The sequence below is a fragment of the Mesoplodon densirostris genome, chromosome 2 (assembly GCF_025265405.1).
Source record: "Mesoplodon densirostris isolate mMesDen1 chromosome 2, mMesDen1 primary haplotype, whole genome shotgun sequence".
In the NCBI taxonomy this organism is placed as follows: Eukaryota; Metazoa; Chordata; class Mammalia; order Artiodactyla; family Ziphiidae; genus Mesoplodon; species Mesoplodon densirostris.
Genome location: NC_082662.1, coordinates 21,748,673 through 21,771,527, shown reverse-complemented (window position 1 = coordinate 21,771,527; position 22,855 = coordinate 21,748,673). Strand labels below are relative to the sequence as shown.

At 55.7% G+C, this 22,855-nt stretch overlaps 1 protein-coding gene and 1 pseudogene across 1 annotated transcript in view; one reads left to right on the top strand and one right to left on the bottom strand.

Annotated features, from left to right (window-relative positions):
* Positions 1–16,574, bottom strand: part of RPS6KA1 (ribosomal protein S6 kinase A1) — a 36,143-nt gene extending 19,569 nt beyond the window's left edge. Inside the window, exons 1-4 of the mRNA XM_060081213.1 lie at positions 16,445–16,574; positions 10,360–10,404; positions 2,039–2,155; positions 1,686–1,767 (exon numbers count right to left, since the gene is read on the bottom strand). Of these exons, the coding sequence (XP_059937196.1) occupies positions 1,686–1,767; positions 2,039–2,155; positions 10,360–10,404; positions 16,445–16,507 (307 nt within the window). The 5' untranslated portion in view covers positions 16,508–16,574. The remainder of the gene's footprint in view (positions 1–1,685; positions 1,768–2,038; positions 2,156–10,359; positions 10,405–16,444) is intronic.
* A 5,259-nt stretch (positions 16,575–21,833) lies between these two features.
* LOC132502632 (large ribosomal subunit protein eL18-like) lies at positions 21,834–22,355 on the top strand (annotated as a pseudogene).
* The last annotated feature ends 500 nt before the right edge of the window (positions 22,356–22,855 follow it).

The following is a 22,855-nucleotide window of genomic DNA, read 5'->3' as shown; positions in this document are numbered from 1 at the left end:
GAGGCCATTCAATCCAGCCAGTCTAAGCATCCTGTTCCTTGTGTGCCCTTAGCCTCTGCCCCCGTGGCTCCCCCTGGGATGCCTTCATCAGCCCCCTCTCCATCTGGCATAAAAATCCCCAATTCCAGTCTAGGGCAGATTCTCTGGGCCTGAAATTCAGACTCATGGGTCTCAGCAGGCATCCCACAAACACTTTTTTTTTTTTTTTTTTTGCGGTACGCGGGCCTCTCACTGTGTTGTGGGGCACAGGCTCCGGATGCGCAGGCTCAGCGGCCATGGCTCACAGGCCCAGCCACTCCGCAGCATGTGGGATCTTCCCGGACCGGGGCACGAACCCGTGGCCCCTGCATCGGCAGGCGGACTCTCAACCACTGCACCACCAGGGAAGCCCCCCCCCCTTTTTTTTAAGGGGTAAAAGTCCCGGGACTTCCCTGGCATTCCAGTGGTTAAGAATCCGCCTGCCAATGCAGGGGACATGGGTTCAAGCCCTGGTCCAGGAAGATCCCACATGCCGCGGAACAACTAAGCCCATGCGCCACAACTACTGAGCCTGTCCTCTAGAGCCCTCAAGCCACAACTACTGAGTCCACACACCGCAACTACTGAAACCTGTGCGCCTAGAGCCTGTGCTCCACAACAAGAGAAGCCACTGCAATGAGAAGCTGGTGCACCATAACGAAGAGCAGCCCCCACTCGCCACAACTAGAGAAGGCCCACGTGAGCAACAAAGACCTAACACAGCAAAAAATAAATAAATTTTTTAAAAAAAAGGCTACTCCCATGTGAGCCCACACCCTTTGAGGCTACAACCCACACTCTCCAGGGCTCCCTGGTCATAGCACCAACTGCACCGTGCTGCAGAGTCTGCTCAGCCTCTCCTGCCCCAGCCTGGGAGCCCTTCGCAGCATTCTTCTCCTCCCACCATCCCTCCCGGGGAAGGACTCCCATCCCTACCAGGCTGGCCGTGGGGCACCACAGCTGCATCACCCCACAGACAGCCCTTTGTGGCTCCATGACCCCAAGGCCAATACCTCCTATTCTCCACTGCCCCCCAGCCCAGCTGGGGCCCGCTTCACTTGGTCAGTGGCCACACTGGTTCCCAGGCTGGTCAAAGAGACACTACCTGGCCCAAAGCCCACTTCCAACCACCCTCACGCCCTCTGCAAGTCCAGGGATTCTAGACCTGGGCTCAGCTTCCTTCTCTGAGCCCATGCATCTCTGCGGCCTTGCCTTGACCCACCCTCTCCTACCCACCCAGCTGCCTCCTTTCCCGGGTTCCCTCCTCTCCTCTCACGCCCTTCTCCACCCCGAGACATCTCCCTCTGACTCTCCTAGCATTGCGAAGCAACTCTGCTGACAGCACAAGGCCCCCCGCAAACACAGTGCACTCACCCCCTGCCTCCTTCCAGGCACCTTCAGCTACAGTCAGCACTTGGCTTAAGGGGAGCGGGAAGGGGTGGGGTTAATCCCCGAAGTCTGTTCTTCTGAATGGACCCTGTCTTTGCCATCAGCTGAGGTGGGGGATAAGGAGTGGCTGAGAATAGGCCTGTTTCTCTACCTTCAGACCAGGTACTCCTGGTGACAGAGCCATCTCCTCCATCAGACCCAAGGCCCTTGAGAGCTGGGCTGTCTCCTTCAATCTGTGCCTAGCCGGGGCTCCGCATGGGGAGGTACCCCCCACTCACCTTTCAGTGTCGCCTTCTTTAGTACCTTCATGGCATACAGGTGCCCACTGTCAGGCCGGGTGACCTTCCGCACCAGGAAGACCTGAGAAGGCAGCGGCGGGGAAAGCAGGGGAGGAGCTGGGCAGGGGGCCGAACACATCAGCTCCCACGTGCTCCAGGTCCCAGGCTGACCTCCAACTTCCCTAAGCACCAAGTTGACCTTGTGTCCCCACTGGGTACCACAGTGACCTCTCTCCTCCTCCCCTTAGACCCATCAACCCTTGCCCTCTGATCTTTTAAGCTCCAAGGTGACCCTCCCACCTGTCCTCTGACATGACCGGCGCTGCCCTTCCAGCTGTGGGCTCAGGACTCACTTTGCCAAAGGATCCCTGGCCCAGAACCTTGAGGAGCTCAAAATGGGATGGGTCGGCCTTCTCAGAGCCAGCCTTGACATGGTGCGTGATGGAGATCTCCTTGAGGACGTCCTCATCCTGATGGGGGAACAGAGCTGGTGAGCACGGTGGGCCCCATTCAGGTCCACATAGGGCATGTCCCCCCATCCAAGTCTACTCCCACCGGGTCCCAGCAGACAGGGTCCTGCAGGCCCCACCAGCCAGCTACCCTGACAGGGCCTCCCAGTTCATCAATAGCAAAAGCCATGGAGGGTCAAACTACCAAGGTGCCAGGTCAGGTGAGCTCCTGTACCTCCTCCTGCTCCAGCCTGTTCAGGTCCAGAGGGATGCCCAGGCGCGGCCAGGTGGAGGCAAGCCCAGGCTCTGGCTGAGGCCCACGAACCTGCCCCAGGTCCTCCCTGTGCGGCTCCCCTCCCCACTGCTGCAAAGGTTTTGGGTTTGCCACAATAGGAAGTAGGGTTTGTTCTCATACTGGGAAGGCACAACTGGGCTTTTGTTCCTGGTCAAGATGGAAGATGGGCTCTCTCTGGCTAGAAGGACAGGGCTGAGATACACAAGAACCCAAGAGTCACCTCAGACTCCCCCACCAACCGGGTAAGTGCCAGTCTGGGGTGGGTAGGAGCTAAGGCCAGAGACTCTATGGTCCACCCTCTGAAACTTCCTTCATACAAGTCTACTAGAAAGCCCTTGCCATGTCCCAGTTGTTCTAGGACCCCTCTGCTCTCCCTCCAATCTGTCCATATGGCCCTGGAGCCCTGAAGTGCCTCCTCACTTCCCCAGAAAGCAAGTCCGGGCAGGGTCCAATCGCCCAGTAGGGACAGGCGTGGGCAAGGAGAGCCCAGAGCCAGCTGAGGCTAAACTGGCTCCCAAGGCACCTGCTCCAAGGGCCACAGTCAGGCCAGGCCCAGACATCTGGGCACACTCACCGAGTCCTGCCTGGGGCCAGAGCCAGGGCCAGGGGCAGGCAGAGAAGTCTGGCTGATCCTGGGCCGCTGCTTCCTGGGCAGCCAGGGGAGCAGGGCCCAGAGCCGCAGACGGGGCAGCTTGGGATCCCGCTCCATCTGCCTGGGCTGGGCCGAGGCACCATGGCAGGAGCAGGCAGCGACCGGGGCTGCTGCGGAGGTGGCCAGGCCCAAGGCGGATGTGCAGGGTGAAGGCGGGGGCTGGGCCCAGCCCAGGACTGCCAATCACTCAGAGCCTGTGGTTTCCCAGCTCCCTTACCACGCTCCCTTCCTCTCTCTTCCCCCTCCCCATTGCCTGAGGGCTACCCTCTGGCCCTCCTCCCCATCCTCCCTGTGGGCCTTCAAAGGGAAAGCCCCATGCCAACCCAGCTACTGAGTAGATAGGTACCCAACAGGGAGAAACAGGCAACTAACATGTAGAGGCAGATAAAGAGGGACACCCAACAGGCAGAGACAGGCATCCTACAGGTGAAGACAGAGGAAGGCGGGCATCCAACAGATGGGTAGGAGAGTCCACATGCCCAACAGGCAGAGGTAGGAAGAACACACATCCAACAGGCAGAGACAGATGGGGACATGTACCCAACAAGCGGAGGCAGGAAGGGACTCATACCTAATAGGCAGAAGTGGACAGAGACTCATACCTAACACGCAGAGGCAGATGGGGACACATATCCAACAGGCAAAGATAGATGGGGACATGTACCCAACAGGCAGAGACAGATGGGGATCCAACAGGCAGAGGCAGATGGGGGCCTGCACCCAACAGGTGGAGACAGATGGGGACATGTACTCAACAGGCAGAGACAGAAGGGGACACGACCCAACAGGCGCCCAGCACGTGACATGTACCGAACAGGTGAAGACAGACACTCATGAAGTGGAGACAGAGACAGGAGCTCACCAATAGAGGCAGGTGGGCAGCAGCCAGCATCAGTGAGGCCCAAAGAGACTGACAGATACCCAGGGCACACACACAGGCAGGAAAGACACACAGACACCCCGAGAGTCAGACTCTGGACTAAAGGGAAGACCTCCAGGTTCTTGCTGGTCTGCCTGGGGGCAGGAAAGCAGTGAGGGGACATCACCTGCAAACTCCCAACACTTGGGAGAGCAGTCTGGTATTTGTGGCAGACTCATCTCTGAGGAATTCCATTTCTCTGGAGTTTCCTTCCCATGCTATGGCCTGAGGGGCCCAGGATCAAGACACTGGAGACCGAGATGGATGTTTCCTAAGCGCAAACTGATGGCTTTGATCCAAATATCCCAAAGCTGTCATCCCCCACTTCAGGAACAAGAAACTGAGGCCCACAGGACAGTGACTCACCCAGGCTCAAAGTGAACAGGTCACAGAGCCAGCTCAAACCCAAGTTCTTCCCCTGGTTACTGCCTGGCCTGGGGTCAGCAGACCTCAAGTACCAGGAAAGCGTGGGCAGGTAAGTCAGCCAGAGCCACGTCCTGCCTTTCCAATCCTGCCCCCTCCCTTAGTACCAGGACAGTCTGGGGACTTCCCATTCTAGATGTTGACCCTCAGAGACACAGCCCCACCTTCAGGGGACCCTGAACAGCCACAAAAACTGCAGTCACAAAAAGCTGCAGGCTAATCAGGCCCCTGAGTGTAACCCAGTGGGTGGGACAGGCAGAAAGCCCAGCTCAGAGAGGGGCTGGGGAGGGCCAAGACCACACAGCAACCTCTACCCACCCCATTCTGAGGTCTGAATCTCCACCTGTCTGCCTCTGACTGAGAATACTCCCTGGGGACACAGGCAGTCACCCGGAAACCCCAGGGGACACAGCCACCCCCAAACCCATTCCTTGCCCAGAGTCATGACAGACCCCGCTGGAGGCAGGTCAACCCTCTGCTCACCTTTCTGGGACAGGGGAGTGAGTCTCTCTCAACTCTGGGGAAATCTGCCGGGGTCTGCATGGTAGGGCCCAAGCTGGCGGCCAGAGGGCCCAGTTACTCCCCTTACTTCTGCTTTTTCAGCTTTCCTGGCCCAGAAGGCAGGGTCCCTGACCCCCTCCTTCTCACTTCCCCCTCTGCAGGGAGGAGGGACAGAAGATGGCTTAGGCTCCCCTGCTAAGGAGGGGACAGTGCAGACCCCAAACCCAGGGCTCCAGGGTGGGCCCAGAGAGACACCCCTCATCTCCTCTGGTACTAAGGAAAGGAGACTAGAACACAGCTAGAAGTTACAAGGAGATGAGGCAGTGATACAGTGGGTACCCCACACCTGCAAACATCCCCCGGAGAGAATGGGGGGCAGAAGTCACCAAGGCTACCATCTCTGACTGTCCCGGTCCAGAGCATGGGAAATCTTTCCCCCGTAGTGACCTTCCCATGGCTGGGCCCACCCAAAACGGCAGCCCACAGAGCAGGCACCACCCTGCCCTAAGAAGCCTGCCAGCCCAGGGCCCTGGGACGGGCAAGGGGGCAGAAGGCCCTAGCATGGACCTCACAGAGGCCTGAGAGGAGGAGCAGGTAGCCATGGGGCAGGGGTTGACCAGGCCCAGCCCTTTGCCACATGGCCTCACCACATCACTGACACCAGTACACCCACAGAAACTGACACACGCAAATGCACACAGTCCGATGATCGGAAACCATTTCCACAGACATCCCCTATGTGGAAACGCTCCCACGTACACAGAACTTCCCCTTCCAGTCCCCACAGGGCCTCCAATAACTGCCTGATGACGGCCTGCTGGGTGTTGTGAAAGATGCTTCCTTAGACTGAGGCCTCTCATTGTACTCCAGCTTCTTCTGGAGCGTCTGGGGTCTGGAGGCTGGGGCAGTCCTCAGAGCCCCAAAACTCTCTGGTCCAGTGCCGGCTGGGCCCCCCCAACCCTTGCATCCCTCAGAAGCAAAGGAAGACTCTCCATGGCTAGCAGGGTACCGGAAGGGGCAACAGGAAGGAAACTGTCTCGGAACTGCCTTCACTGAAGGGAATGTGCAGGGCCTGTGAGGCCACTGGTGGCAGGAGTAGGGAGGACAGCACCAGACCCCACCCCCTGGTCCCTGCCCCATTCCCCCTAGAGATACTTCCTCTTATTTACTTCCTCCCGCAAGGCAGCTGGAGAGAAGCCCAGATCCCCCCCGACCTGATCCCTGGCCCGTAGGGTCCCCACACTGGGCCTCCCTCCAGCAGCTGCAGCCCAAGCCCACCTGCTAATCTCTGGCCCTAATGGACACCAACAGCCCCTCCCCCAGCTGGCATCATCTGCAGGGCCTCCCAGGACTGCCCCCTCTGGTGGGACAGATGTCCCCAGACGCCTCTCCCAGCATGCCTCTGGGCAGGTGAGGAGGGATCTACATTCCCCAGGCATCCTTGATAGGGGAGCTGGCTTTGGGCCCGAGGCCAGGACTGGCATGGAACGACAATGAGAATTGTGCCTATTAATTGAACATTTATTGCATGAAGTCATTCTTTCCCTCAACTTTTGTTGGTGTGGATTCTGCCAGGCCCTGTGTCCTAGCTCCAAGGGAAGTACTGATCCCATTTCAGAGAGGAGAAAACTAGACTCAGATAGAAAGTGACTTGCCCAAGGCCACATGGCCAGAAAGGGGGAGAGCTCAGGGCAAAATCAACCTGTTTGCTTCCAAAGCCTACACTCTAAGCATTTCATTATCACCTTCCTTGCAAGGCCTGCCAGCCTGCCTCCCCTCTGGAAATCACTCACAGCTACGGGCCTGCTGCTCTGTCCTCAGGCCAGGAACCAGACACTAGGAGGCGCACATGTGAAGGCAGACTTGCCCCCCAAATAAATACACAGTAACAAAACACAACTATCCTGGGACAGAGTGCAGTCAAGGTGCTGTAGGTGCCCAGAGGCTCTAACTATCTGCCTGGGGTGAGGTCCAGGAAGACAGGGCAGTCCAGCTGGACCCTGAAGATGAACAGGAGTTGGCCAGGCAGAAAGGAGGAAAAATTTAGACACTCCGTGTAGGAAGAGACCAGCGTGGAAAAGAGGCTTGAGGCCAGGAGTACAGCGTGGGAAGTTAAGAACCGTCTACTCACTAGCTGAGTGTTCCCAGGCAAATCTCTTTCCCTGTCTGAGCCTCAGTTTCTTCTTCTATAAAACAGAGGTCAAAACTAGATTGTTCCACCCTCAAAAGGTTGTTTCTAGAAGCAAAATGGGCCACAGAAACAAAGGGACGTGGTAAACAGAACTCCCTGGATTACACGGGCACTCTTACTGCCACAGGGTCTCCTCTGGGCAGGCGGATAGGACAGAGCCCAGCAGGTCTCAGGCGCTGGGAAGCTGGGCTATAGCCTGCCTGGCCAGTCCCAGGGAAGGTTCCCCCAACACCTGAAGCTCCCGAGGCTCCCCGAAGTCCACAGTCACATCCTGCCTGAGCTCCAGCCAGGGGGAGCATGAGGGATCCGGGAGGGATCAGGGTTTCATAAACAGGAAGAGAGGAGGGGAGGGGGGAGACGCTCAGCTCTCAAAATAGACCTGCAGGAGCTTCAAAGGGGTCCAGCTCCGGAGATAGCCGGGGGAGGGGGCCGGGGGCACCCAGTCCACCCCCAGGAAGGGAGGGAGGGTGAATGGAGCCCCAGCATGCCTGAGGGCACCAGGTGCACTCCAGGAGCTCTCACCCTAGACTGCAGTCCTCACTATGGCTGCTAAAACCCCAATCTCCCCTCTGCCTGAAATGGATAAAATAAACAAGCATTAAACACCAATATTATGCCTCAAACCCTGTTGGATTCTTCACTTTATACACATCACATTCCCTCCTCTGGGTGGCCCTGAGGGGTGGACTCTATTCTTTTACAGAAAAGACATCTGAGCCTCAGAGGGGCAAATCACTTGCCCAAGGTTACACAGCAAACAAGAAAGAGGGGCAGGATTCTGAACTCAGAGCGCCTGCCTCCCAAGTCCCCCTCCAAGTCAGGCCTCTCCTCCACCTGGAAGGCCCACTTCTCTTTCCAGCTGCCCAAATCCTGCCTTTTGAGGCCCAGCCAAATGCCAGCTCTGCAGGGAAGGTGACCTGGTGTCCCATGGCCCACCCCAACTCTTCCTCTTCTGCCACACACAGCAGTGACTGTCCTTCTGGTCCACGCTCAGCTCTGAGTTCAGATGCCACTGGCTGGGTTCCCCGGGATGCGCTCATCTCATCATGCCCCCAAGAGACATGTAGGAAGGTGGTATATTTCAGTGCCCACTATGAGGCCTGGCGCAGAATGGAGGTCTTAGGTGCCCACAGCCTGTTCTTCCCCATCACAGCGCCCTCCACACAGCTTTCCTGTTACCACTGTTCCCCCAACACTGGGAACTCCCTGAGGGTGGGTGTTGAATTCATTTTGGGGTCCCCAGTGCTACAGCAGGGTGCACTGAAAGTCTGATGTTGCAAAAAATAAACCAGCTTGCTGCCAGCTTGTTCCACTAAACAAAGGGATGAGGTCCTGACCACAGGCTGAGCGCTCCCTGGTGTGCTGAGCCCAGAAGTGGGCACTGGGGATGCTAGGAGGTTCTGGAGCAACGGAGAAGGTGAATGAGCAGGGGGCCAAGGAATGATGGAACTTGGGGTCACGGGGACCCAATGCTCCTCCTCTTCAGCACTCAGTATGTTTCCTGGGCTGGGAGGAGGGTGGGTTCTCTGGTCAAGCAAGACCTGACCCTATTGCCCACCAGGTATTTGACCTTGGGCCTCAATTTTCTCATCTGTAAAATGGGGAGAGTTAATCTCCAGGGGTGTTATGAGAACCAAATGCAAAGCTCCTGATATGGCGCTTTCTCTCCCTTAACGTGGCATTCGAGGTTCTCCCTGACCCATCACGTCCAGCCACACCTCCCTTCCCACCCCAGGATCTGCTCTAGAGCAAGAAGGAGTTACAGGCTTGGGATCAAATGTAGGTTGCCCGCCTGGGTAAGTTCCTGCCCTTTCCCAACCAGCCTCTCTAGCACTGAGGTGAGAAGCTGCACTCACCACCAGCTCCCTCAAAGCTGCAAGCACTTCTGCAACTCCCAGAACCATAGCCCCAAGATCTGAACATTCTGGGTCTTCACTGGAGACCTACAGCCCCTTCATTCTGTTACTAGGCAACCAGGGGCAGCTCCTTTGTGGGAAGAGATTCTCCAGACATGGGGCTGAGATAAGCTAAGGGGCCCATTCCACACCACTTGGACTGCTTTTTGTGGTCCAAGGTTGCCATAGTACCAAAAAAAGGAAGGGGTGGGAGCCGACTTCTGTCAGCCTGCCCTACCCCAGGTAGCTCAGCTCCCTTATCTTAGGAGGCTGAGTCAAGGCAAACATCAGGACCAGCTCTGGGTCTATCTCAAAGGTCAAGCTCATGGTCTGGTGCCCAGGCAGACCCAGGCCAGGAGGGTGTGGCCACAAACAGGCAGTGGAGCTGAGCAATACAGCAGGGCGTTCACGCTGCTGCTGCTGAAGTCACTGTGTGGCAGGCAGTTGCTACCTCATTTGTCCTTCATGTCACTCCTGAGAAGTAGGTTACTATTATTCCCAATTTACAGCTGAGGAAACTTTTGAGAAGCTTCTGGTCAAATGGTGACGGTGGAGCCAGGACTCGAACTCAGGTTGGCTCTACTGCCAGAACCCATACTTTGTCCTGCCTGGCGGCTTCCAAAGCCCCTCCACAGCCAGCAGCTCTGTGACCTCACAGCTCCTCGAGAATTGGAGGAGCTCAACATGGAGATGAGAAAGCCCAGGCCCAGAGGAAACAAACGACCCACCTAAGGTCACACAACTGTCACCCAGCCCTGGCACTTCTGTCAACACACAAAACCAGCAACAGGAGCTGAGGGGCTGAAGGGAGGAACCCAGGGGAAGCAGAGAGAGCAGAGGAGAGGGAGCCAGCCTGGGGCTGGGAGGTGGGATCCCTGAGAAATGGCCTGTGTGCCACATGCCAGGCACTGGGCCCTGGTTAGATTTGAGGCCACCAGGTTCCCTCCAGCGCCAGATGCCCAGATGATTCCAGGCCCACGTCAGGCCCAGCAGACCTGAGCCTCTCTCAGCACCCCTTCACCCTCTCAATAAGTTGGCCAAGCTGCCACGAGTAAATAAACGGAGGAAGTGTCCTGGTCTGGGTGATGGGTAACCAGAGTTCTAGCCTGGATTCTGACCCTGTCTGGGCCACAGTCCCCTCACCTGAGAAATAGGAAGGTTGGAGCAAGTAATCCTGACACACAGGGTTGCCTCGAGGATTAGGTGGGACCAGAGAAAGAAGGCTGAGCTGGGCCAAAGGGCCTCACGCCCAGGGGGGACGAGGGCAGGCGTCCCTCCTCTTCCACTCCATGCAAACGGTCCCCCCACCCCTGACAGTCCCTAGCTCTGGTGCTAGCCCTGGTCCTTACCTTGGACGGCTGAAGTCCAGCTTCTTCCCCTGAGGCTTGTCCATTCTGGAAAAGAGAAGGGAGATATGGGAACACTGTCAAAACTTACCAGAGTGGCACAAAGCAAAGATAGACCCCATGGGGCACCCCCGCCCTTGGCTGCTCCCGGTAGCTAGGGGGCCGTGGAGGTGAGGGCGGCAGTTCCGGCCACGTCCTCTCCACCTCCACTCTCACAGGGAGGGCACAGGCATCAAGGCTCCTGCAACAGCCCCTCACAACTCAGCAGACCATTTCCCGGCATCTCTCCCTCAGGCTCTCTGCCTGGCAAATACCTCATCTTTGAAGGCTCAGCTCAAATGTCACCTTCTCCCAGTGAGAAGGAAAGGACTCCCAGCTCTGCCACAGACAAATTGTGCATGCCAACTAACCAACTCAAGAGGCCTCAGTTTCCTGATCTGTAGCAGGAGGGTATTTATATCACCTCCCAGGGTTGATGCAAGGGCTGAAGGAAACAAAGTCTGGAAGAGTGTCCAGCCCAGTGATGGTGGCTACCCGGGCCCTGCCTGCTCTGGGACCCCTCCCTATCCTTGCAGAATCACTGCTGCTCCGCTACGGTCCTGCAATCCTTCATTTTACCACTTATCACAATGCAGGGACTATTAACACACGGGCCTGCCCCTCCTAAGAAACGGGGAGCCCTGGGAGGGCAGAGATTAGGGCTTGGTGCTAACAGCTTTTCTCTTCCGAGCCCCTGCCACATGGCCGGCACTGGGCTCAGTGCCTCACACCTGTGGCACCATTAAACCCTCCTGACCTGGGAGGCAGGCCCTGGTCCCACTTGGCAAAGGAAGAAACTGAGGCACAGAGGGGCCTAGTGATGGCGCATAAAGTTACACCGCTGGTAAGTTGGGATTCAAAATCCGGTCTCTGACACCAGGGGGTGCTCAAAAGAGGACTGAGGAAAAGCAGCCCACTGCCCAGCGAGGGGAACTACCTGCAGAGAGGCAGGCACTGGAGCCCGCCCCTGGGCAGTCCTCCAGCCCCCAGACCTCACCCTCAGGTGGGTGCTACTCACCCTGGGGTACACCATCCCTTTCCTGTGTGATATGAGGTGAGTAACCTACCCCATCCGGGCCTTGGGAAGCTGAAAGAAGCTTCCTGCACAGCAAGAGTGTGGAGAGGCCAGAAGACCCAGGACTTTGGAGCCAGGGGCCGGGTCCACAGGGCAGCTGCGGCTTTGCTCGGCAGCAGCAGGCATAGCTGTGCTCTGCCCATTACATAATCTCCCTGCCCCTGGAGCAGCCCTCCCCTTGTCGCTCCCAGGACATCCTGCCCCGAGCCCCTTTAATGCCCCTAATCCTCCCCAGGGGCCAGTGTTCTACAGGCCCCACCACGCACGCATACACATACCTGTCATCTCTCAGAAGCCTGGGGAGAAGGACCAGGTCGACCAGGGCTGGGGGGAGGGGGAGGCACGGTGCATTTGTAGATGGAGTTCCACTTCACCCAGCATTCTAGACTCTTGACATAATTCCCCCAGACGGTAACAACGGCCTATACGCCAGCCTCCCCCATTCCAAATCCTCACCCTTCCTAAAACTCAACTGTAATCGTTACACTTGAGTGATCGGCTCCCTTGGTTACTCCCTCACTCCTTATTGAGAACCTTCTACGTACCAGGCCCCAACCCTTCCATGGCTTCCCACTGCCTGCAGGATAAAGTCCCAGCTCCTTGGCATGGCATTCAAAGCCGTCATCACCAACTGCCCAACACAGGTGATTAATGTGGGTTCTGGAACCTGACCTTGTGGGTTCAAATTCTGGCTTCTACCACCTGCATGACCCTGAGGTTACTTCATTTCTCAAGGCTTCAGTTTCCTCATCTGTGAAATGGGGATAAAAGTAATGTACCTCATTGGGTGGCTGTAAGAAGCAAGCAAAATGGTGTCTGTAAAATACATATACCTGGCACGTAACTGGTCCACAAACAATCCCCATTATTGCTATCAGGCCCTATTATGGAGCTAAACTGAACAACCTGAGACCCTGAACAGACCAGCTTGTTTCACATCCCCTCGCATTTGCACGGTGGCTCCTCCTACCAAGAAAACCTTTCCTGCCTGGTCACTTTGGCAAACCCCTGGTCTTCTTTCAGGACTCAGTTCTAATGTCATCTCCTCTGCCCACACAGTCTCAAGTCCTTTCCTCCCTCCTCTGGGCCTCACAGCACCGAGCAAACTGCAGATTAACTCAGGGAGGAGCCATGACTTGCCCAGCATCAACTCCTTGGCACCCAGATCAGGGTCCAGCATGTAGCCTGTCAAATGAAAGCTCAACCCAGCAAAGAGAGCAAGGAGGCCAGAGCAAGTTTTTTTGTTTGTTTTTTTTGTTTTGTCACGCCATGCGGCATGCGGTATATCAGTTCCCCAACCAGGGATCAAACCCATGCCCCCGGCAGTGGAAGTGCAGAGTCCTAACCACTGAACCACCAGGGAATTCCCCAGAGAAAGTTCTATTACTCCCATTTTTCAGACAAGGTTCAGAGAGTTGAGGGACTTACCTGTGGTCCCTAAGACATGGGGCCATGACCCAGAGTCATGTGGCTGCAAGCCTGAATCCCTGATGAGGGAGGGGAGGAGGTGGTGGGTGTACCCAGAGGTGTGCGCTTACAGAGCAGTATCTTGGAGGATTCAGGGGGCTCCACAGGCCTTATTTGGTTGCCTCCAGTCCAGGGGTCTCTGGCTTGGATGCCATCCTCATGGAACCCCATGCCTGTAAGAACTGTTGCACAAGGTCTCTAGAGGGGAATGGGCAGCCCTGGAGAAAGGACTGGAAGTGCAAAGAGGACCACAGGTGAGCCTCCCCGCTTAGAGCCAGGGTCCTGGGAAGACAGGGCTCATTTGCCCCTCTGGCCTGACTGCTGCACAGATGGTGGAAAGAACACAGGTCTGCAGCCACAAAGACACAGCCACTAACGCTAGCTCTGCCGGCCTCTCACTCTGACCTTGTGTCTGTCACATGACTTCTCTGAGCCTTGGTTTCCTCATCTGTACTACGAGGGCAGGTCCATCTTGTTCACAGCTGTACCCTGCTGCTTGGATTAGTACTTGTCACATGATAAGTGCTCAATAAATACTTGCTGAATGAATGCATGAATGAACGAAAGAGGACAATGATACTGACCTTGCAGAATACTGAATGAAAGACCTTGTCTAAAAAGTCTGGTACAGGAAAGGCCTTTTGGCCTCTTGGAGGATGGAGACCCACTCTACTCCCTCTTCCTCAGAGAGCACTACTCACGGGGACGGCTGCGGAGGGCCTCCAGACCACTGTGCCCCCTCCCCAGAGGTCAGAGATGGGTTTCACCAAGCATCCTTCCTTCCCACCCAACCAGCTCTGTCTCGGGAAGAGGGGCCAGGGCAGCGTCTGGAGAGGCCGGGCAGCAGATGGACAAAGACAGCACGTGCCCCACAGGCAGGAAGCAGCCCCAGGAGTTGGGTTCAGAGCCCAGCACTGGCAGCCCTGCGCGCTGCTGGAAGCTGGGGGCCAGGTGCCAGGGCCGGCTGGTACCACCAGCCCTCAGCAAAGGCTGGACAGGAAAGCCTGCCAACATCCGGAGCCTCTCCTGGAGCACCTTCCACCTGGGCCAGTTTGATCCCAGCTCTTCCCTGTCCTTAAGCCTCCCCCAACTAGGCTGGAGACAACAAGAGATCTGGGTTCCAATTCGGACTCTGACATTAATTCACAGGCCAGTTCTCCTCTCTGAGTTCAGCTGTTCCATATGAAAATGGGGGTAATAATCCCTACCTTGAGAAGTTGTTTTGAGAGTTGTTTTATTTTAATAAGGTAACAGCGGTGAAGTGGGGTGGGTGGCACATAATGAAGCTCTCTACACAGCGAGGCTGGGCCTGGGGTCAAGGTTACTGCTTTCAGCAAGGCCAGGGAAGGCCCAGGCAGAATCGTCAACCACACTTCCAATGGGTTTACTCCACCTGGGCCACACCCCAGACAAGGCAGCCCATTTTCAGCAGCGTCATGGGGAGGGCAGGGCAGTCCAGATCCCAGGCCTCTGCCAAACGCCCCCACCAGCCCCTCTGCCTGCCTCCTTCCTGGCCAGGAACCAGCGGCAGCGCCTGTACCTGCAGGTCAGGCTGCCGTATCACTTACATGTCACCTGGGCTAAGAACAGCGAGGCCCTGTTCTCCAGTGAAAACAGCCCAACCCGCGCCCTGGCTGCCCCATGGCTCCTGTTACCCAAACAATAACACCCAGTCGCCTGGCACCTCCATGGAGTGGGGAGGAAGAAAATGGGCAGTGGTGCTCGGGACTCTGTACCCTCTCAGGCCCAGAAAGCAGAGGCCAGAACCCAGCCCTGGCCACTGGAGAAACAGAGGCCCAGAGAGGCTAAAGACTGATTGGGGGTCACACAGTGTTTCCAAGGTGAAGCTCCTAGAGAAATCACAGCCCTCCTAATCCTAGGAAATAAGCCAGTCTCTTCCTCTCAGAGTTCAGCTGCAGCAGTACTAAAACTGAGTTGAGTTTCCTGTTTAAACCTGGCCCCTGCCCCAGGATTCCCCAAAGAGAAACAGGAAGTAGTGCCCTGGACTGGGAATTGAGCTCCTGGGTGTCTTTCTTCCCTACTAGTATAACCCATGGTAAGTCCTCAGATTAAGTCTCTCCCTGGCCCCTCCCAGTCCGCCTTCCTCTAGGGAGGCCTAGGTCTCGACAGATGCCCAGGCAAAGGAATCCACCTCTGAGCACCTCCCCAACCCCCTGTGCCCCAGTCCTTGGGGGGTGGGCTGCGGTGGATAGGGGCTGCAGAGGGGACCTCAGAGGGTGAGTCAGCGAGAGAACTTCTGAACTGAGCAGGGCCCGTAAAAACCCCATGGTAGGGATCCCAAAGCAATTTACTCCAAATTGCGCCTTCAGGTTGGCTACCGAATCCTGCCATGCGCCCACCCTCCAATAGCCAGTGTCAGCCATGACCATCCCTTTAAAGGGGCAGCACACCCTGGGTTCTGGGGACCAGGGATCCTCACTCTGATCTCAACCTGTGGCCCTGAGAGGCAGGGCACTTGGTGGTTGCCCCAGTTACGAGAGGGCAGAGGAGGGGATCTAAGCAGGGGCTCCGAGCCCAAGCCAGAAGAAAATCACCTTGGCTCCCAGGCTCACTGAGGTTTCCATACCCTCCCTGCATATCCCCACATCCCCTCTGGAAAGGCAGTATCACCTACCTCCTTCCCAGAATGAGCCTGAGGGAAAAGGTTTTTTTCTCCATCTGCTGGCAGATGGACTTGACCTTGACCCTGGGGGTCAAAGGGCACAGGAAGAGCTGGCCTTCTGCAAGCTTAGGGCCTAGCACCATAGAATCCTCAGAGGGCAGGAGGTGCTTCTGGGAGAGGCTAGGCAGGCAGAGGCCAAACTCCCCAGGGGCCCAGTCCTTCCTACGGGAGGGGGCAGGAACCAACGTCCTCCTCATCTCCAGGAATAATTTTCACAACGTCTAAGGGCTTTTCCCCATTCTCTTCTCCCCAGCCTGAAGCAGGTGACACAGGTGTCCTCTGACCCTAGGCTGGGGCAAAGAAAACCAAGAGTTTCAGCCCCAGACGGGCGGTGTCACCCCAAATTCCACAACTGCTAGGGTCAAGAGGGACAATCCTTCTAGGGTCAGCAGCCGAGAAGCGGGAGCTCTTGGGGTAGGGCGCTGGGAGACATCAAGGAGAAGTGGGGGTTCCCATGATCCTTGTCTCTTGTAGAATCCGAGACATCTGACACCCCGGCCCTGGGCGTCTGCCCTAACGAAGGAAACTCCGACAGCTCCCGGTGCAGGTCCTAGGCGTGTGGGGTGAGGCGGGGGTCAGATCTCAGCGCACCACGGGATCCCCTCTCCGGGCTAAGGGGTTTCTCGGCGCTGTGGCGGAACTGTCCCTCGCGCACACACACCCGGGGCAGAAGGGGGTGGAGCCGGAGAGGGGGCAAGAGATCGGAGGGCACTCGCGTCCGCGCGGGCGCCCGCCAGGCTACAGAGGCGCCGCGGGCCGCCCCGCCCCTGTGGGGACTCGGGCTCGCCGGCCGCCAGCGCCCGTCCCCCGCCCAGCTCACTCACCTCCGTGTCCAGCGGCACCAGCTCCATGAGCGGCCAGGGCTCCTTGAGCTGGGCGAGCGGCATCGCGCCGCCGCTGGGCGGCCCGCGCTCCACCGGCGGCCCGGGCCGCCTCGCCTCCCAGGTCCCGAGGTCCCCGGCTCCGCGCCCCCGCGCCCCCTCGTCCCCGCGCCCCCTAACCCCCTAGCCCCCGCCGAGACCCTCTCGCTCTGGCTGGGCCGTCCGCGCCGCCGCCGCCGCGGCACTCGCACTTCGGCTCTCTCCGTCACCCGGCGCCGCCGCGCCCATTGGCTACCTGCGCGAGGGGCGGGGCCAACGAAGCCCCGCCCCGGCCCCCGCGGCGCGGCATTCCCAGCATGGACCCCCAGCCCCCGCCGCGAAGAGAGTGCGGGCCCCGCCTTCACCGCGAGCCCTGGGCCCGCGCTCTGCTCAGCCCAGAAGAGGCCCTCCTGGCTCCTCCCTCCCAAACCTGGTCCCCTGAGGGGACCACGCCAGGGCTACCCATCTCCCCCACTCACCTCGTTTGGAATAGCTCCCCAGATGTTCCTTCTCCCCCACAGCGGGGGCTGTTTCCCCCTGCCACACACACACACACACACGCACACACGCACGCACACACACACACACACACACACACACACACACACACACACACACACACACACACACACACACACACACACACACACACACACACACACTGAATGGCCTGGGCCTGACCCAGGCAAAGGCTAGAAAGGAGCCTGGGCCCTACTCCCCCCATTACAAGACCCTAGGACCCCCCAACCCCGCCCCGGAAGGCGACACTGGGGCCTCTCCTGCGCCCCGGCTCCAGGTAGGGTACAAGTCTTTCGCCACGATCAGGACCCACAGTGTCTCCAAAGTGATGTCTTAATACGCATGTTTTTCTCTTTTCAAGCCGTCTCCCCGGAATCTCTCCCAACTGCAGGCCCAGCTCTGGGCTCATTTGGGCTTGTGCCCCCTCTGAGGAGAGCAGGGACCAGGTTCCCAGGATTGACCGACACTTGGGCTGCACTTGGAGTGCAGGGAGGCCAGGGAGAGAGATTTCCCCTGGAGAGATTCAGCCTCCGTCTAAAGAGGTGTTAGGGGTTCAGGTGTGATGAGATTTATTCACACGTTGGGGAGTGGAGAGATGGGCTTGCAGGTTTCATGGGTGGGGAAGAATGTCCATTTGCAAAGCTGTTCTAAAGCAGGGTTGTTTATCAGAAGCCTTCTTCCAGTCAGGCTTCACCAATGTATGATCTCCTTGGATCCTCACCACCACCTAGTTTACACATCATAAAACAGCCTCAAAAAGATGAGGTGACTTACCCAAGGCTACACAGCAGATGGGGAACAGATTAGGACTTTAAAAAATCAAAGTCAGTGAGGATTTCTCCTAAATCCAGATGCTCCTGTTATTCCATCACTTTCCAAGGGTAGCACCTCAGCTGTTAAAGTGAATTGAGTTTTGAGTGGAAAAGACTTTGGAACCGAACAAATCTGGATTTGAACCCTAGCTCTGCCACCTCCTTAACATTGGAAAACTCATTTCACGTCTCTAAACCTGTTTCCTTATCTGTGAATGGGGAATTATTAATATAATTCCAATCTTTCAGGTATATCCTGAGGACTAGATTTAATTCAATAAATATTTATGGCTATATATTACAAGCCAGGCCCTCTTCTTGAGCATGCATTATAAACCAGCCCTGCTCCTCGTTCCTGTGGATATAGCAATAAACAAAAGAAAGTCCCTGTTCTCATGGAGTTTACATTCGGTCTGGTGTGATTAGATAAATTATTAGAGCTAACATTGACATAGCACTTACTATGGACCAGCCACTGTTCTAAGCACTTTACCTGTAAACTCATTTAATCCTCGCAACAACCTTATGAGGTAGGTGCTGTTATCATCTCCAGTGTATAGATGAGGAAACCAAGGACAGAGAAGTTAAGCGTTTCATTTTCTGGGTCCCTCCAAGGTCACACAGCTGGAAAATGGCAGAGCTGAAAGACAACCCTGGTAGTCTAGGCCCAGTGTTCATTCCTTTTTTTTTTTTGGCCTCATTGGGTCTTCACTGCTGCGCACAGGCTTTCTCTAGTTGTGGCAAGTGGGAGCTACTCTTCATTGCGGTGCACCGGCTTCTCATTGCGGTGGCTTCTCTTGTGGAGCGCAGGCTCTAGGTGTGCAGGCTTCAGTACTTGCAGCACACGGGCTCAGTAGTTGCGGTGCACGGGCTTCAGTAGTTGTGGTGCACGGGCTCTAGAGCGCAGGTTCAGTAGTTTTACGCGTGGGCTTAGTTGCTCCGCGGCATGTGGTTGCTCCATGGCATGTGAGATCTTCCCAGGCCAGGGATCGAACCTGTGTCCCCTGCACTGGCAGGTGGATTCTTAACCAGTGCACCACCGGGGAAGTCCCTAGAGTTCATTCTTTTGTTCACTCACTCTATTACCTCCTTAATGAGGGCTAAACTGGAGGCAACCTGGGCCAAAGTTGGCAGCTGTTATTGACATCAGTGTTAGTATCAGTTGCCTGGAGCCAGTTTCCGATGCCCCAACCCCTGCTGCTCAGGGCTAGTGTTGTAATGTTTAGACTAAAAATTAGACGAAAAAATGGTTGTTGTTTATCTGAATTCAAATTTAACTGGGTGTCCTGTTGATTTGCTAAATCTAGTCATCCTACTCAGGGCTCAGAACAGATTGCACACAGGTGCCAAATATCTGGCTGCAAGCCGGTTTAAGTTAAACTTGGGAAGAGACATTGAGATCTAGAGAATGAGGGCAAAGGACTGCTGGGCGAGGAAAATGAGGTGGATGGATGGGAGGGGCATGGGTGAGGGGAAAACTGGAGTGATTCTACCTTCAATCTGCCCCCTTCCTGGGGCTCCTGGTCTCTTTCTTCCCCTTCGTACAGGAAAGGATTCCATATCAAGTGCATCATCTCAATTTAAGGACCCAGTAGTGACTGTGCTTTCCTATGAATGTTTCGCTTCCTGTGTCCTCTCTCCCAAGAGTACTGGGTTATGAGTGGGTTATGCTGGGAAAGGGGGGTGCCCAGAGGACACCTGAGCCCTGCCTGGGAGCTTGGGCAGGTCAGCTTGCCCATCGCTGTTGAAGGGCTGTTGCAGTCACTCAGCAGAGAGCTGTAGAGACCAATCCATGGCCTACAGTGTGCGGATCCTGCTGCAGCCTCAGCTCACAGTTTCCTCTGTTTCTCTCTAGGCTGCAGCCACACTGACTTTCCTTTAGTTCTACTGCCCCAGGGCCTTGCTCCTTGTTCTTGAAACTGTCTGTCTTCCTCAAGCCAGTTTATCTCCACAATCACTTCCTCCAGGACATCTTCCCTTACCTGCCTGTTATATACACTCATGGCAATGGATACTTCTCCTTAGTGCTCCTCAAGGTGTACTTTTACATTTGTTTTTGTGATTACCTGATTAACATCTAGCTCTCCAATTAGACAGGAAGCTGTGAGAGGGCAGTAATCGGGTCTTCTTGGTTCTTCATTGTCTTCCTGGCACCTGACACACTGCCTGGCACATAGATGCTCAAAGAGGCTAAGTGATATGTACAACATCATCTAGCTACAGTACAGTAAATCTAGGACTCGGACCCAGGCAACCTATCCTCATGCTCTGAAATGCTACACTCTGAGTCATGGATAAATGATAGCTATTATTATTATTCATAATGGGGTGAAAACAGGCTGTTCTGGGCAGTCACTTGTGGTGTTTGTTAAGTGAATGACTCATAAGTGTGAAAGGGCTCTGCTGGACACAGTGAGGTTCTTATTCTGTACCTTGTGGAAGAGGTTATTCTGGCATGAAGCAGGGGGCTGAGCTGACAGGCTGAGCGCTGGGTTTTGGGTCCTTCTGCCGCAGCCTGGGCATGTGCTTGCTATAATGTTCAAGAGCACAGGCTCTGGATGGGCCCTGCCCCACAGGAAGAGAGTCTGTCATTATTCTTTCTTGGCCATTCAGTAGAGGAGGGTCTTGGCACATGTGTCTCCTGGCAGCAGGTGGAACAGCATAAGGGGAACAATCATAATGGTAGTTCCCTTTAACAAGTGATTACAAAATGCCAGAACTTGGCTCAGCATTTAAATAGTAATCATCATCAACTATGACAGCTGATTGAGAGAGAACTATGTGACCTGCCTGGCACTGTGAGTGTTTTAGAGGCAAGAGCTCATCCAGTCACCCCAACAACACCATGAGACAGAAATTATTGTCCCCATTTTCCAGATGAGAAAACTGAGGCTCAGGAGTGATGAGATTGCCCATGGCCCAACAGCTAGTAAGTATTACAGCTAGGTTGGGAACCCAGTTCTCTCAGACTCAAAATCCAGTGCTCTTATTCACTTCACTACACTGTCAGCCCAGAAGGGGCTTCACGGGTACTCAGTATGCAGAGGTGGGTAGTGGTGAACAAGTAAGGGGGTGGATTCTCTTATCTGCCCCATCCAGGTCTGAGGGATGGAGGTGCTTGAAACCCTCCTGTAGCTCCCCCATCACACTTCAAACAAAATCCAAGGACTTTGCTGGGCCTGCAAAGTCCCGCAGGACCTGGCCCCCTCCTCCCCCTGCCCCCTCCTCTCCTACCACTCACTCACTCACTGCCCCCCTGCCACCAGTCTTGCTGCCTGCTCACTGACATACCACACACACTCCCACCTCAGGCTTTGCTCCTGCTGTGCCCTCCACCTGGAACGTTTCTTCCTTCAGCTCTCAGAGTTCGCTCCCTCACTTCATTCGCACCTCTGCTCAAATGTCACCTCTTCAGAGAGGACTGACCCTATCTAAGATAGCTCCCCATCGATGGTATCATCTTATGTTTTCTTTTTTTCATGGCCTGCCTCTCTACCAGGGATCATATTGTATATTTACCTGTTTGTTTATTGTTTGTTTCTCCCACTAGAACAAAGCTCCATGAGGTAGGACTTGTCTATTTCGTTTACTGCTATCTCGCTGGCTACAGCTGACATATGGCAAGCCTTCAAAATATGCTTGTGTGGGGACTTCCCTGGCGGTCCAGTGGTAAAAAATCTGCCTTCCAATGCAGGGAACGCGGGTTCGATCCCTGATCGGGGAATTAAGATCCCACATGCCACGGGGCAACTAGGCCCACGTGCTGCAACTACTGAGCCCATGGCGCAACAACTGGAGAGCCCACGTACCACAATTGCGAAGCCTGCGTGCTCTGGAGCCTGCACGCCACAACTAGAGAGACCACCCACCGCAACTACTGAGCCTGCATGCTCTGGAGCCTGCTCGCTCACCAAAACTAGAGTCCAGTGGTTAGGACTCTGTGCTTCCACTGCAGGGGGTATGGGTTCGATCCCTGGTCAGGGACTAAGATCCTGCAAGCTGCGTGGCATGGCCCAAAAAATAAAAAATAAAAAAAGAATGAGGCCAAGAGCTAGGACAGCTACCTAAGGCTGTTGGTCAAGCTGTACAGGTTTCTGGCCAGACCAACCAACTCCTTCAGTCAAGTTGTGCTGAAGAGGTTGTGCGTGAGTTGCACCAACTGGTGGCCTCTGTCCCTTTCCCAGATGATCCGGAAGGTGAAGCTTCCTGGAGGGGAAGGCAAAACAGGTGTGGCTATAGGAAGTAAAACTGATGATGTGCGTATGCCCAGTAGGTGCCCGAACTGAAGGTGTGTGCACTGCCCCGGAGCCACATCCCCAAGGCCTGGGGCAAGATCCTCGCCTTTGACCGACTGGCCCTGGACTCTCCCAAGGGTTGTGGCGCTGGCCTACTCTCTGGTAAAGACCAAGAGGTGTACAGGCATCTCGGCAAGACATCAGGAACACCAAACCCTATTTTCCAAGGGCTGGAAGTTCAAGTGCACCAGAGGCTGACAGGCCAGTTGCCACTACAAAAACCAACCCCAGATCCTGCCTTGTTATTAAAAAGATTTTGGATGCTGAAAAAAAAAAAAGAAGAAGAAGAAGAATGAGGCCAAAGATAGGGTAGTCAGAGAAGAAGAGGAACAAATGGGAGCACCCGGATGGGACAGTCCCAGGGCTACTGGAGAACTAGCCAGTGGGCTCCTCCACTGACCTGGAGACCGGGACGGGGTCGGGGGAACAGAAGCTTGTTGCTGCTGGTTACAGAGAATGGGAGCTGGAAGTAGAGGTGGATATAGTAGCAGCAAGAGATGGGAATGGAATCGGAGGTAGAGGGGCAGAAGAGGAAGCAGTTGGTCATCAACAGATACTTATGGGCAGCTAGGTGCCAGGCACTGTTCTGGGCACTGTGGACACAGCAAAGGAATACACAGAGAGGGTCTCTGCCCTCTAGAATAAGGGTGGGTAAACTATGAACGGCCTGTGGGCCAAATCTGGCCTCTTTTTATGTGCCTATGAGCTAAGAATGGCTTTTACATCTTTAAATGATTGAAGAAATCAAA